Source organism: Spea bombifrons, chromosome 8 (assembly GCF_027358695.1).
Source record: "Spea bombifrons isolate aSpeBom1 chromosome 8, aSpeBom1.2.pri, whole genome shotgun sequence".
Lineage (NCBI taxonomy): Eukaryota > Metazoa > Chordata > Amphibia > Anura > Pelobatidae > Spea > Spea bombifrons.
In genome coordinates, this window is record NC_071094.1 from 24,623,898 (window position 1) to 24,639,977 (window position 16,080).

General features: G+C 40.7%; 1 protein-coding gene across 2 annotated transcripts in view; it reads left to right on the plus strand.

Annotated features, from left to right (window-relative positions):
- MSN (moesin) overlaps nt 1-8,598 on the plus strand; it is a 39,487-nt gene extending 30,889 nt beyond the window's left edge. For both annotated transcript variants that reach the window (XM_053472999.1, XM_053473000.1), the window contains 9 exons: nt 182-265; nt 3,226-3,372; nt 3,800-3,896; nt 4,529-4,692; nt 5,028-5,158; nt 6,845-7,005; nt 7,434-7,526; nt 7,831-8,064; nt 8,191-8,598. In XM_053472999.1, the coding sequence (XP_053328974.1) occupies nt 182-265; nt 3,226-3,372; nt 3,800-3,896; nt 4,529-4,692; nt 5,028-5,158; nt 6,845-7,005; nt 7,434-7,526; nt 7,831-8,064; nt 8,191-8,355 (1,276 nt within the window). In that variant the 3' untranslated portion in view covers nt 8,356-8,598. The remainder of the gene's footprint in view (nt 1-181; nt 266-3,225; nt 3,373-3,799; nt 3,897-4,528; nt 4,693-5,027; nt 5,159-6,844; nt 7,006-7,433; nt 7,527-7,830; nt 8,065-8,190) is intronic.
- The last annotated feature ends 7,482 nt before the right edge of the window (nt 8,599-16,080 follow it).

Below are 16,080 nucleotides of genomic sequence, written 5' to 3' on the forward strand. Positions count from 1 at the left end.
ATTATTTCTGTTGAGGGTTTGATGTTTCTAGTGTTCATTTAACAGCATTGTTTGCCTGGATGTATTGGAGGGGGGGATATGGTAATCCACATACACATAATAAGTGTGTGCAGTTTGACCTTTGACAATTCTTTTCTCATCTCATGAACTTGTACCCTGCACTTGCTATCACTGTATCTAGGGTTTTGGAGCAGCACAAACTCAGCAAGGATCAGTGGGAGGAAAGGATCCATGTTTGGCATGAAGAACACAGAGGAATGCTCAGGTAACCCATATGTACTAGAAGTATACAATCTGGATTTACATGTGACATCAAATAGCAAACAACCATTTATATAGGAAACACAGACCTGGAAAAAAATCCTTAGATGCCACTATTAAGGAGCAATCTAAGGCATATAACTTTTGGGTTCTCTGTTTCATGCCTGTGAGTCCGTATGGATCCTAAATTCTGTGTTAAACACCTCTGCATTACAGTCCTGCAGAACCATAAACAACGTATTTAGTGTGTTCCAAAGATACAAAAAATAGCACAAGTATAACATAATTACTGCAGTGAAAACAGAAAACTTCCATTGGACCCACCTAACATGCCCATTTTTCCTGATGGAAAGACTTTAACCTTAATCTGTCCTTCCATCACATCCCATGGATGAGTAAACTTCCTCACTTTCATTGGCTTCTTTACATCACATTCTTTACATCACATCTAAGCTTCTGAGTACTTAATACTTTATTCCCAACCCTATGGATGTACCAGTAAATCCATAAAAGGTGAGGTAAGATGAACCGGTAGGTCCAGCCATTTTTGCAGCGGCAGGGACATTTCCCTGTCAGCAGGCACCAGCGTTGCTTGCTTCCTTCCTGTCAACAGATCATTGAGCACACAAGCACCTGTACACCATTGTATAAGGATTGTCCCACCACCTGATCGACATTCCCTTCCAGTAGGTGTCATTGCTGAAACCAGCTGAAAGATCTTTTGTAGGAGCAATCCTGCTGGTTATGTCTAGACCCTGCTGGGATCTCTGATCCCCCTGCTGGCTGATCGCACACATTGCAGTCAACGGTGCAAGGCTATGGAGCCATGCTTTATAATCAGTGTGATCAGTGCAGGCGAGATGACTGGGAGATACAAAGTTTCCATGAATTGTAAAAGATAAAAAATAAACTATGTAGTGAGCTCATTAATGTCAAAGGGATGTCTATCCATATTGTGCTAGAACAGTGCAAAAATGCCCGACATCCTATTGTCCCACTATAAATTAAGGATAGTACACTATAGGGTAAAATGTAAGGGATGGATGTGGACCTGTCTTCTTGAGTAAACCAATCTGTAAAAATGGCCAAAATACTGTATTTAGGGTACTAAAACACCTTTGGTACTCAGTTGGTACTAGTTTTTTGTAATTTCTTGATTTTCACATATGAACATCCAATGATGAGGTACTCAGGTTTCTTATTCTGTGATACATACCGTATTTGGTTGATTATAAGACGAGGTTTTTTCCAGAGCAAATGCTCTGAAAAATACCCCTCGTCTTATAGTCGGGGTCGTCTTATAATCAGACCTCAAATAGGTCTGACTATGAGACTAAGATCGAGATCCCCCGCAGTGATGCAGGGGACCTGGATCCTCCTGTGTTATGCCCCCCCCCCCCCGAACTTACCGGTGCATCTGAGTTCCCGGTGCTTAGTCCGGGCAGCGCATAGAGCTCTACACGCTGCCCGGACTAAGCACTGGGGACTCAGATGCAGGGGACCTGGATCCCCCCCCCCAACTTACCGGTGCTTCTGAGCCCCCGGTGCTTAGTCCGGGCAGCGTGTAGAGCTCTACGTAAGTTGTGTACGCTGCCCGGACTAAGCGACGGGGACTCAGAAGCACCGGTAAGTTTGGGGGAGGGAGTGTTAACAAACAATTGTTCACATAGTTTACATGAATTAACATTTACTGGTAAAACTTTTTTCCTATAGGGTCATCTTATATTCAGGCTTTTTCTTTTTTTCCTAAATTAATATTCAGATTTTGGGGGGTCGTCTTATAATCGAGCAAATACGATACATTATCCCAAGCTGTAGTTCTAGCCACAAATTCTTCTGCCTAAATGTGACTTATTTATCTTGTGTGTTACAACCTCTGTATTGGCCTAGAGAGGTCTAGTGCAATCTCCGCTGTAGGATCATGGGTAATATGTGGAAATATATACTAGCTGTATTTAGTAGAAGCAAAGTTGATATCGGTCCTGAGAAACATCACTCATAATAGCTTAAGATTAAAAAAAAAAACACACACACAAATGGGATGATGTATACCTTTTAAAGACAATTTATTTACAAGTTCACTGCCTCTTGGTGTTGGTGATTACACGATTTTTCCTGGAAAATGTTGCTTTCAGATACGTTTGTTTCTGTCGGTTTGACTTGAAGTTAGAGACTGGAAGCCTCCAATAAACATGTCGCGTGCACAGCAGTTCCAAATGTTTGTTTGCACACAATTAAATGTAGAAGTAAACAGCCAATTGTAATAATTGCTTATACTGTTTGGTTGCCGCAGATGTAAAGTAGAATTGTAATTCTTTAACTGGTTGATTTTACTACTTTTATTGCTTCATTTAACCCATTGAGTTTATCTCCACTGGCATTCTTCATTTACAACCTCCATAAATCTTTAGAAAAAAATTAAATAATAAATAAAAAAAAATAGCCAGTAAATGTAGTTATTGAATGCACACAATATATTTTGTGGCAGGCATAAGAGGTAAATTAGTTGCATAGTTCTGCTTGAAGCTGGCTCTTGGGGTATCGCATACGTGGTTGATGCTGAATGTGTTAATTCATTATGGACACAAATTACAATTTGTATTTATTTCTAAACGATGAAACTGTGTTGGTTTAGCAAAAAAACAATTGATCCAATGAGTCCCCTGGCACCCCTTTTCTTTTGAACTCTGAGAACCTACCAGCTTTGTACCCCAGGCAGTCACCAAGTTCATTTAGTGTTTGAGGGGCAGCCTGAACAATAACGTTTTTGATAACATGGTGCCAAGGATATAGAAACCACCCCAAACATGTGATGTGACAATCATCAATACGTAGACTGCAGTTTGCATTTATGGAAGCATTATTTTCAACAAGATTATTGCTGTTTTGTGGTATTACCACACCAAAGTTTTGGATATGGGTTTGAAAACTGTCATAACGTTTTTGTCCTTTTTTATCATACAGAGAGGATGCAATTCTGGAATACCTAAAAATCGCTCAGGACCTGGAGATGTATGGTGTGAACTACTTCAGCATTAAGAACAAGAAGGGCTCTGAGCTTTGGCTTGGAGTGGATGCTCTTGGCCTGAATATTTATGAGCGGGATGACAGGTAATGGTGCAGCTCATTTCACTGAAATAGATGCTGTTTTTTATAAAAAGGTAGTTTAAATCTTTTTAAATGAACTTTTAAATCAGTAGGTGGGTACAAAATGAGTAGCCAGTCAGGCAGAGAATATCCAGTGTATGCTTGTACAAGACTGCTAAACAGGACCCCTTTCCTTTCTGTCAATAAAAAGTCTCCCTGTGCCCCACATGGTGTGTAGTAGAAGTGCCATGCAGAGCTGCTTTCTCCATTGTTGGTACCAGTGCCACCGACAAGATGCTGGGAAGTTAAATTGTTAACTAGGATAAGACAATTGTTTAGGCTTCTGAAAACACTAATTTATGTTGAGCACCTGTTTCCTCCCTTCTATATGTTTGAGCCTTGTATGCCTTACTTTTTTCATTGACTCTCTCCCTCTTTTAATATTACTCAGGTTGACCCCAAAAATTGGCTTCCCATGGAGCGAGATTCGAAATATTTCATTCAATGACAAGAAATTTGTTATTAAACCAATTGACAAAAAAGCTCCTGTGAGTATTCTCCTGCTTTATCAAATACTTTGCCTTTAAAGATGACTTATTTGTGTGCTGCCTTGAGCAAAAAACATGGACATTTTTCCAGTCCATAGGGCAGCAGTCCGATTCTTCAGTAGCTAAATAGGTGGATATTGATTAAAAAATGCCTTTTGAATTCTAGGTGTTTACGTAGATGTACTATTTATACGAAAAAAGGCTAAGGTTCACCTTGTTTTGGGTGCTTTCTCATGGGTATGTTCAAGTAAGGGATGTTTGGTTAAGGATTTCGATTTAGTGACTTTGGTATAAAGGACTGACCTCAGTGAGCATCTCCTGCAAGCAGCATTGAGTTTATCCTGTATAATGTATAACTAAGTCAATGAAATCTCCCCCATTAACTGTGGGTGAATTCCCCTGGAATTATACAGTTTTAAGTAGCTAAGTGCCTTTGATTTACCAGCCAGCATTGTACCAGAGAAAGTTGTTATGAGTTTTTTTCACAAAGTTTAGTAAAAGTCCATGTAGCCATGGTTTGTAAGGCTGGAAAACGGTATTAATCTACCTGCAATTGCTATTACAATGATCCAGGTTAGGACAAATGGTCATTTGTTTAACACACGTCTCTTGAAATGATATTTCTTTCTCAGGACTTTGTGTTCTATGCCCCACGATTACGGATCAATAAGCGCATTCTGGCCCTGTGCATGGGAAATCACGAACTATACATGAGGCGCAGGAAACCAGACACGATTGAAGTGCAGCAAATGAAGGCTCAGGCCCGAGAAGAAAAGCACCAGAAGCAGATGGAGAGGTGAACAAAAACACAGCACTTCAGACTTCCACCATACATTATTTTTTATTGTTTTATATAGCGCCATCAAATTCTGTAGCGCTATTCAATACATAGTATGTCAAGTCTCAAATGCACTGATGAAAGCCTAGGACCAGGTTTAAAAAGAGCAAAGTAATAAGTGTGAGGTTAACACCAAGGAACGACCCATCTGTTTCATATATAGCACACTGTGTCATAGCTGCTCTTCATAAATACAGCTCATTGTATTGTAGAAGACTCGATTTTATTTATACGGTATATATGGTAGAATTGAACTCTCCCATTCTAAACTATTTTGTACATGTTCTACCCAGAGCTTTGCTGGAGAATGAGAAAAAGAAGAGAGAGCTGGCTGAGAAGGAGAAAGAAAAGATTGAGCGTGAGAAGGAAGAGCTGATGGAAAGATTGAGGCAGATTGAAGATCAGACTAGAAAAGCACAAGAAGGTAAATAGCTAGCATTACACAAACATGATTTCAGACATTTTCACCTAGTCAAAGGCAATAACCTGCTAGTTGTCTCTTACCCACGTCCAGCTGTTAGTACTTTGCCGTGTGGCACTGTATGGTTATATTAACATAACGGTACATTAACCAAATGAGTGCTCATTTAATGATACCGTTTTCCAGACCACTTTACAAAAGACTTTACGATAATATTTAAATATAAAGTAACCTGAGTAACTGACAATAACAAAGAAAGAACATTGTTACTCAAGACAGTAAGCATTAAAACAAATCAAAGTAGTATTTTCATTGCACTTTTTACATTTGACACTAGATGGAGCCGTGTAAGCATTAAATGGTAACTGTGCTACATGTTATGTTGATTTCCTCCTAAGCTCTCATTCAAGATGCTGCATTTCACACAAAGCTTTAATATGGCTTGATATGTCAACAAGAAAATTATAATGTGGATGTTAACCCCGAGGCTGTTTTAACACTTTTGCGGTGCTCGTGTTTAGACGTAATTTTCTCCTTACTCATTTAGTCTACCCACACAAGTTATATATTGTTTTTTCAGGACAAGAAGGGCTTTCTTTAGATAATATGATCAACAAAATCTGATTTCCTATTAAAAAAAAAAAAAACACTTTTTCTCACTTTTATTTGAAAATTCTTTCTCATCCAAAAAAGCTAATGGGGGGGAAAAACTCTGCTAAATGGATTCTACTATTTGTCCTGTGTTTGGAAATACCCAATGTTTGTTTATTTTTCAATAAGATCACTTTCTAAGCTTTTTTTAATGAAATGACATGCCAGGCACATCGTAGGGCATCACCTGACCATTCTTTTTTTTTTTTTGAAGTGCCTGACCTGTCAATAGACGTTAAGGGGTTAAAGAAGGAACAAGTAAAAAAAGAAATCTTATACCCCTTCTAGTTCCAGAAGACTTCTTTTTAAAAAAAAAAAAAAAAAAAAAAAATGTAAAGTATTTCAGTGTAACGGGTTCACCAAGAGAGCTGTAGTAACTCCCAGAGATCACCCACATGTATCCTCCTGTTGTCCCCGGAATCACTTCCAGCACCAGCCAGCATGCGCACCTTGGAACCCTGCTATGTGTACCCAATAAGTAGACACAACTACCTTGAATTGAGTACAGCAGGAATGAACAGTTTATTGATGTAAAACATAGACTCATATATCCACAGAACGGCATTAACATAAATTAACAGATACATGTATTCAACCCAACCTTTAATCCCCAGTCAGCAATCCTATTGATGGGATTAATTAAACAATGGAGTTCCTGCCTGTGCTATCTTTGTTTGACAACCAGGCTTGGGGCCTTGTATGACTGGTCATTCTGTTACATTCAGTATTTTGAAATGGCTTATTTCATTAAATGTTTTTATTTTTTTTAACTTTTTTTTTTAATTATGATGGTTGGCATTCAGTCATTTAAACAGATACATTCTAATGACAACTGAGATCATATTGAGTGACTGGAGGAGGTATATTAGGATTTTTTGTGTGGTGTATGTGTTTGTATATATGTATAACTTCCAACATTCACAGAAGAATATCTAAACTTTAAAATAACATTTTGTAGTGTGAATTGTACCCAATGTTAAGGTTTTGAAGTTTAATACAGTTTCATGATTTAATGTTCTTTTTTTTTCTAATTAACAGCATTAGAGGAGCAGACTCGAAAGGCATTGGAGTTGGAGGAAGAAAGGAAGAGAGCGCTGGAGGAGGCAGAGAAACTGGCCCGGGAGCGCTTGGCTGCAGAGGAGGCCAAAGAAGCCCTGCTAAAGCAGTCACAAGACCAAATGAAAAATCAAGAACAGCTGGTATGTGTCCTTGTCCAACAAACATATTCTTACTCTTGCTTAGGATGGATTGTCCAAGCGGCACACGAGGCAGTATCTGAAATAGGTCCCGCTACTGGGAGACTAGTTACAGACAAACTTACGCTATGAGAGTTTATGCCAAGGCGCTATTGCCCTCATAGCACTTTTACCTCTCTACCGGCCCGTGGAAGCAACCCCCATAAATGCACAACTACCAGCATGGACTGTTTTCTCTAGTATTATGTAGTGACATAGCAAAAAAAAATAATATATATATTATTACTGAAATCACTAGCTAGTTTTGATGGGTTTCTGGCGATCTGCTCTGAACAATGTGAGGATGGATATAGCTGTATATTTAAACTGAAAAGTATTTGTACTCTGTCTTCTCCTTGTGGATTAATAATAATTACTGTTTTTGTATTCAGTCGGCAGAACTGGCAGAATTAACTTCTTGCATCAGCGAGCTGGAGCTTGCCAGGAAGAAGAAGGAAAGTGAAGCTCAACAATGGCAAGAAAAGGTACAATAGCCCTTTTAGCAGTGCACCCTATTAATTGCAGAATGTGTGTTGCAGTATGGCACAGTGATAACTCGGACAATATAGAATCCAGAATGCAATTACAGCTGTGGCCTTCACATTATGGAACCAGACTGCGCTCTTCTTTTTTTTTTTTTTTTTACCAATTATCAGCTATTAGCAGCATTGGATGAATGGATGGTTTCATGAGCCGCAATTCCATATTTTATGTAGAATGCTTTAATTTCAGTATTGTGGGCACTATATTGGACATCTTTCCTCCTATTTATTTACTTTTGTGTTACAGGCACACATGGTGCAAGCCGATCTGGAAAAGACCAAGGAGGAACTGAAGCATGTAATGGCCACTCCTCATGTTCAGGAGCCCGTACATTCTGAGAATGAACATGATGATGAACAAGATGAGAATAGTGCAGAAGCCAGTGCAGAACTTATGGCTGATGCCACAATCAAGGACCGAAGTGAGGAAGATCGCACCACGGAAGCTGAGAAGAATGAAAGGGTTCAGAAACACCTACAGGTAAATATTTAGGATGTGTTGCTGTTAAATTAAAAAAAAAAAAAAAAATCACAAATTTTTAGAATTCTTGTTGGATTGTAGCATTATACCTACAATTCATTAAATTCCAACTTTCTACCTTTCCAGCTTTTAAGCTCTGAGTTGGCGAATGCCAGGGATGAGACCAAGAAGACAGCAAATGATCTTCTCCATGCAGAGAACGTACGTGCTGGAAGAGACAAATACAAGACCCTTCGCCAGATCCGTCAGGGCAACACCAAGCAGCGTATAGATGAATTTGAATCCATGTAAAATGTTTATATGCTTGTCCATTCCACACACTCGTGTCCTTCCTTTCAATGTCTCGGCTGGAACCACCACTAAGCAGTCAGGGTTAGAAGCAGTACAATCACTAGGCATTTATTTTTTTTAAACTATTTCCCTGTAATAAAAGGGATCATCATCCACTATCCATTTAGGTCCAGGCTGTTCCAAACATAATGAGCAAGAGCCATAAAAACTATTTTACATTAACTATTTGTACACAAACTATTTACAAATCTGCTACTTCATGAGAACATCATGTTAAATAGGAATTGGGCCATTGAGAGAAGGTGTTAAAATTTAACACAATTTGGATGCAGATTAAGAAGCAAGCATGTAAAACGGCATTTATATTTAATGTAATTCATTTTTTCTGTTGCCTTATTCCTATTGGCAGTTATTAAGGAAATCAAAATGTCAAAAGTGGACGCAATCCTTAGCCTGGTAATTGTTTTCCAATCTCTGCGAACATATCTATGCTCCTTGCTCTTTAATAATGATGACTTAAGTCCTTTCCTAATGGAGAGCTTTTGTATGGGGATTTCCAACTTTGTGGTTGTGGTTCTATGCTGTCTTTTCTCCTTGTAGCAGTATTATATATTCCGGTATGTATTTTTTTTTAATAGCTATGCACAGTCTAGTAAACATATAAATGAAGTGGCATAGTTTGCCATTGGGGAAATAATAAAAAGATACTGTATTATAAAAGAGGTTATTTCAGAACAAATGTAATGTTATAAGAACTTTCAGTATTAAGTGACAATTATAGACCTTTTTTTTCTTGTTTTATTTCCCAGCCTATATTTTTTTTTAAGTCTATTACTATAAATTATGTCAGAGTGTAACATCATATAGGAGCAGCATTCATGGTTTTCAGATTTAACAGTGCAGCTTCCCTGTTGAACCATTTGTGGGTTTTTTTTGTATCCCCTTTGTTTGGTTGCAAACATACATTTGTTCTGTTCTTCCAGTGCCAATAAAGTATAAAGAATTCAAATTTAATGTTTCTATGGTCTGTCACACTTTACACAACTTCCTGGACAAAATTAGTAAAGCAATTTCTTCATCTGAGTTTATATTAAATCCTGATTCCTCCTGCCCAGCCTCATTTGTTAAGCACATGGGAGGCAAGCAAGGTCTGTGTTACCTGCAAATACATGTTGCATGTCCCTTGATGAGATCTGGCAAGTATTAGTTTTTTTTTTGTTTGTTTTTGGAAGTATAACTTTATGGATAAATACAGCTAACCATAACTATCCGTAACTTTTCCAGTGCTTGACAGTTAATCAGAAAGTATGCCAGGGATTTTTTGCTTTTTAAGAGTTTTAAAAAGTCCTTGGCATCCAATACCAAGAGATCCGGTCTTTCTAAATGATTAACTATAAACCATGCCACCCCAGGGACAAGTGACTTACTCTTACATCACTAAATATATTTTGATATAAGAAACCATACAGTGCATTGCAAAAGTATTCACCCCTTGGCCTTTTTTCCCTATTTTGTTACATTACAACCTTGAATTAAAATGGATTTTTATTTGGATTTCATGTAATGGACATACACAAAATAGTCCAAATTGGTAAAGCGAAATAAGCAAATTTTTTTTTTTTATTTTTTTTAAACAAATTTATAAAAAAAGGGAAAAGTCGTGTGTGCATATGTATTAACCTAACCCCCTTTTCTTTGAAGCCCCTAAATAACATCTGGTGCAACCAATTACCTTTTGGAAGCCTCTTTTGATACCATAGTTAGATGATTAGCTGAAAATTTAGGATGAGAAATTTAGTAAAAACTAGCAAAAATTAGAAATAAAACCCTAATTTTTTTTTAATATATTTTCCCTCTGAATCCTCACAAAATTAGGTAAAGTGATGGAAAATCCCCTCTAAGTTTATCAACCCAGGTGGCCTGATTTCAGAAATACCTAATTTATATGTATTTTCAATACTTTCCCAGCACTTATAGGGAACATACTATAAGGTGTACATTATTCGTGGAAATTTTATGCTTATGGCTTAACTGGTTTGGGGGTTGTGAACGGGCGCAGGAGGGTTGTAAGGGTTTATTTCTTTTTTATTATCTTTTTTATATATTTTTTTTTTCTGGACAGACCCTGCAGGGGGATATCCTGTCCTCTGACCTTCTGGGTGACGTCAGTAGTGATGCGACCCGGAAGGGAATGCCCGATTGGGCATTTTCGTGCCGGAAGCTGTTACGTGAGATCGGACAGCAGAAAGCCGGCGATGCTGGCTTCTGCTTTCAAGGGGGAGTCCAGGCTGTCAAACGAATGGATGTGCCGTTACGTCCATAGGGGATTCTTGGGATGCGTTTTTTGGACGTACCGGTATGTCCATAGGGGACTGAAGGGGTTAATTACAGGTTGTAATGCAACAAAATAGGAAAAATGCCAAGCGGGTGAATAACTTTGCAAGGTACTGTATATCTGGGGGCCATAGGAGCAGCAAATACTGCATTTTCCATGTCAGTCTAGCAGCCCTGAATACAGGAAGCTGATTGGTAATAGAGCAGTGAACCAAAGTGCTCTGCATATAATCGGAACATGGCAAACAGACATGTAATCCCTTTTGGGAATGTGAAGGGGAACGCCCACCATTTTGTATTTTCTTGCATCAGATTAAAAATAAGTTTTCAAAAATGTTGTCCTGTTTTGTTTTTTGTTAAACTATTTTAGTTTTTACAAATATAATGTTTTCAGGCAGCTAGACAAATATCCAGACAATAGAATTGCTCAGCCTTAAATCACCAAGCAGGACACTCTGACTAATGAAAGTCTATGGAGGAATAGTCTTCATTAGCATTGCCATAATCAACTCCAAAACATGCACCCCATGGCTTTATTCTATTGTCACCCATATTGATTTAAGAGCCAATATTATACATGTGTAATGGTTTTGGCTCTGAAATAAAGTGCACCAGTGGAATGAATGTATGGAGTGCAGTTATTAAACATTGCATCTTCTAGATATGAAATTGAAGAATACTGTTGCCTTTTATATTTTGAAGAATGAGGTCAGTGTATTTGAGCAGGAAAAGTCACCCAAAACATCACTTGACTGGCAGCCTCCATATCTGCATTTTTCTATTTTGTCAGTGCTAACCTACCGTACATTACAGAATGTCGCTATATTTTATGCTCGTGGAGACTCGATGTATAAAGAAAATACCGTATTGGCTCGAATATAGGCTGCACTCCCCCCCCCCACTTTAAGTCTTTAAAGTGGGGGTGCGGCCTATATTCGGGGCAGGCAGCAGGGTTAGGATACAGATCCCCCGCAGCGGTGCAGGGGACCTGCATCCTACTCTCCGATACGCTCAGACAGCCTCCCCTGCCATCAACTTTCCACGGGGGGGGGGTTTGCCGGCACGGGAGGTTGTCTAAGCGCATCGTGCGGACACGTCTGCACGATGTGCTTTAACAATCTCCCTTGCCGGGAATTCCGACGAGGGGAGTCCCGGCAAGGGAGATTGTTAAAGTACATCGTGCAGATGTCCCGGCAGCGGAGGTTGTTTACCTGCATCGCCGCAGCCAGTGACCGTCCGCACGATGTGTTTTACCTCTGCCCCCAAGACTTACCAGAGCAGACTCCCGGGTGTCTTGCGGGGCCGGAAGAGGGACATCTACGCAATACGCGTATACAACTTCCAGTGCCAGCACATCCGCTGAAGTTGTATACGCGTATTGCGTAGATGTCCCCCCCCCGGACCCGCAAGACACCCGGGAGTCTGCTCTGGTAAGTTGGGGGGGGGGCAGAGTGGCAGCATATCTCTGGGGGGGAGGAGGAGGACAGTGGCAGCATATCTCGGGGGGGGGACAGTGGCAGCATATCTCACGGGGGGAAACAGAGTGACAGCATGTTTTTTTTCTTTAAAAAAGCACCAAACTTTTAGGGTGCGGCCTATATACGGGGGCGGCCTATATCCGAGCCAATACGGTATATATATGTATAAAAATATTTTTTTCCTGCTGCGAGAGATAAAACATTTCGTTATATCAAAATGTAGCTTTATGATCCCTGTGGACTCATTGTAAAGTTGCCATTTCTACAGTAATCTATAATACAGCAGCTATAAAACTAACAAGCTCTTCAACAGTGGAAGTTGATGTACTGGATGCATTCTACTGTCAGAATGGAGGTCGTTGCTACGTGGCACTGACCTGCTTTTAGCCTCTAATGAGGAAGGTTAAAATCTGAAAACAGTGTGTCCTTCAAGAGCAAAACTGCTAAACTCCTATCTTCTCTGTCAAACCCAAGGCCTCTTTACTTGAGCGAACCAGATCCGCATAACAAAATAAATTCCAGCTTTAATTTGGCGTGCGGTAAGTTAACGGATGTGAATAGAAAAGCAATTTGGGGAACCTGACGGTGGTCAGATTTATGGATACAGAATTGCAGGGATTTGTAACAAGAGTAATACCTGATGGCAAACTTTATCTAGAGGGAGAACGGATTAACATTTTTATCAATTAAACACAAACATTGTAGCTGTTTGTCCAGGAACAAAGTCACTTAGTTTATGGATTTCTAGAGAAGGATCTTAAAAGTTATCCATGTTGCAACCAGCAAAACAAGTGATTTAACTGCGTTGGATTTCAGTGAATTGCTTTATGCGGCATGAACTTATTGCAGATATGGCATGAGTGTAATAAAGGAACGTAAGTTGCGGAAAAAGCCATCGTGAAGACTGGTTTTACGTTATATAGAAGAAAAGGCAGGTCAGATAATTATAAACTTAACAATCTCCTCTTATTTGCTGTCGATTTATCAAGGTATTTCTGTCCATTATCCCAAATTTTTTTAAAAAATGTGTAGTGTATAAAATGGCATTGTGTTACAGTATACATGGGCTGATGCAAAATATAAATATATATATACCGTATTTATCGGCGTATAACACGCACTGGTGTATAACACGCACCCCCATTTTAACAAGGAAATTTGAGTAAGAAAAAATAATTTTAACTTGGAAGCTATGAACTTAATGTTGGAATAATATTTATTACATTATAACATTTATTATAACATTTGTACCACTTATAAGGCAAATATGAAAGAAAAAGCACCTCTTTGAACAAAAAAACTGAACAAAAAAAACTTCATCAGAATCACTGCTATCTGGGAAACCACAGACACACTCAGACACACACACACAGTAAGTCACACTCACACTCAGACACACACGCAGTAAGACACACTCAGACTCAGACACACGCTAAGACACCCACAGTAAGACACACTCACACTCAGACACACACTTAGACACAGACACAAACAGACTCAGAGACACACACAAACACACACTCCCTAACCCCCCTTCTCAGGATCTCCCCTCTCCCTCCCTAACCCCCCTTCTCAGGATCTCCCCTCTTCCTCCCTAACCCCCCTTCTCAGGATCTCCTCTCTCATTCCCTAACCCCCCTTCTCAGGATCTCCTCTCTCATTCCCTAACCCCCCTTCTCAGGATCTCCCCCCCCCCCCCCCCGGTCACTTACCTTCAACTCCTGTGTTGGAAGCGTGAGGCGTTTGTCTCGGGTGCCGGCGCTTCACTGCTGAGAGCCGGCGTCTGACGTCATATGACGGCGCCCAGCGTGAAGCGCCGGCACCCGAGACAAACGCCTCACGCTTCCAACACAGGAGTTGAAGCGCTGAGGCAGGCGGCGGCCGCCGCCAGCAGAGGAGTCCTGGATTTCTGTCAGTCAGGGGGGCCCGAGAGTTGCCGAGCGGTCGTCTTCAGCAACCGCTCGGCACCCCTTGGGCCCCCCTGACTGGCAGAACTCCAGGGCCCGGTCGCAGTTGCGACCCCTGCGACCCCGGTAGTTCCGCCACTGGCTCTAGGATTTATCGGCGTATAACACGCAGGTAGGGTTTCAGCTTCATATTTTAGTTAAAAAAGTGCGTGTTATACGCCGATAAATACGGTATATATATAATATATATATAACAAAATTGCATATTTTTTTCATTTTTTACCCACTAAATATTTTTAAGGTTAATACAGTATATGAATATGGTTTCAAATGCAAGCTATACATTAAAACATTAGTACACTAAGCACAGAAAAGGGGGAATCATGATGAAACAATGATAAAAGCTGTGCAACTGCTTGGTCATGAAGTGGTTAACGGTGCTAAAGATCACTAAGGTAAAGATCACATATGATACAGAGGTCATAAAATCCCAAAGTCTGGGTAAGTACTGTTGTTATCCACAATCCCAACCAGTGGCGTCACAACCCAGGTGCGGGTGGTGCAGACTGCACCTGGGTGACACCTCACAGGGGGCGACACCACACCAGGCAGGGAACTCTATGAGAGTGTAATCCGCCTGGGATCACCCTACCATAACACGGCAGCGGCGGTGCAACCGGAGCGGAGGAGGCAGACCTGGCACTGGCAGATCATCACTGGACGGCGGAGGAGAAATTACGGCACCACGCACGTCCAGGGGGGGTGACACCATGTGTCATCGCACCGGGTGACACCAACCATAGTGACGCCACTGATCCCAACCAGGGCTGGTCCGGGACAGAAAAGTAGGGCTGCAACTAACGATTATTTTAATAATCGATTAGTTGGCCGATTATTTTTTCGATTAATCGATTAATCGGATAAAAAAATACATTATTTTAAATTGAAGAAAAATTGCAATAAAAAACGTACAATTTACACTTTCATCTCTTTATTGCAATGGCCTCTCTCTCTCTATTCACCTTCTTATTTTACTGACATAATAATAAAAGCTACAAGAACCCAAACACAGTGCTTCTCAAACTAGGTTTTAATACAAAGTTATTAGTAAATATTAATTCATATGTTAACTATTTTTCATATTTAATAAAAACTGAGAAAAAAGCCTTGTTTAAATTTTTTTATTTACCAAACTGCCCCCAGTTATGCACATCTGACCCCCAGCTTGCCACTCTGCCCCATATATGCCTTATACCTCTTATATGCCAGATTCCACTGTGCCCCCTGATATGCCACTGTGCCCCTGATATGCCTTATATGCCAGTGATATGCAACTGAGCCCCCTGATATACCTTTTACCCCCAGATTTGTTTTATGCCCCCCCTGATATGCCTAATATCGATGTCTTATACCCCCTATATGCCACTGAGCCCCCTGATATACCTTTTACCCCCAGATATGTTTATGCCCCCTGATATGCCTAATATCCATATGCCTTATACCCCCTATATGCCCTAAAAATTCATAATACCCCCCATACACCACTATAACTCACCCATACACCACTCTGGCTCCTCCCCCTCCCATACACCACTCTGGCTCCTCCCCTCCCATACACCACTCTGGCTCCTCCCCCTCCCATACGCCACTCTGGCTCCTCCCCTCCCATACATCACTTTGCCTCCTCCCCCTCCCATATACCACTCTGCCTCCTCCCCCCATACATCACTCTGGCTCCTCCCATACTCCACTCTGCCTCCTCCCATACATCACGTTGGCTCCTCCCCCTCCCATACATCACTTTGCCTCCTCCCCCCTCCCATACTCCACTCTGCCTCCTGTGAACCTCCGTTTCTGACACCAGGGAGCCGGGTAGAGAGGCAGAGTGGCGTATGAGAGGGGGAGGAGCCAGAGTGGTGTATTGGAGGGTGGCTCCCATACACCCCTCTGACTCCTCCCCCCTCCCATACACCGCTCTGCCTCTCTACCCGGCTCCGTTACTGAAG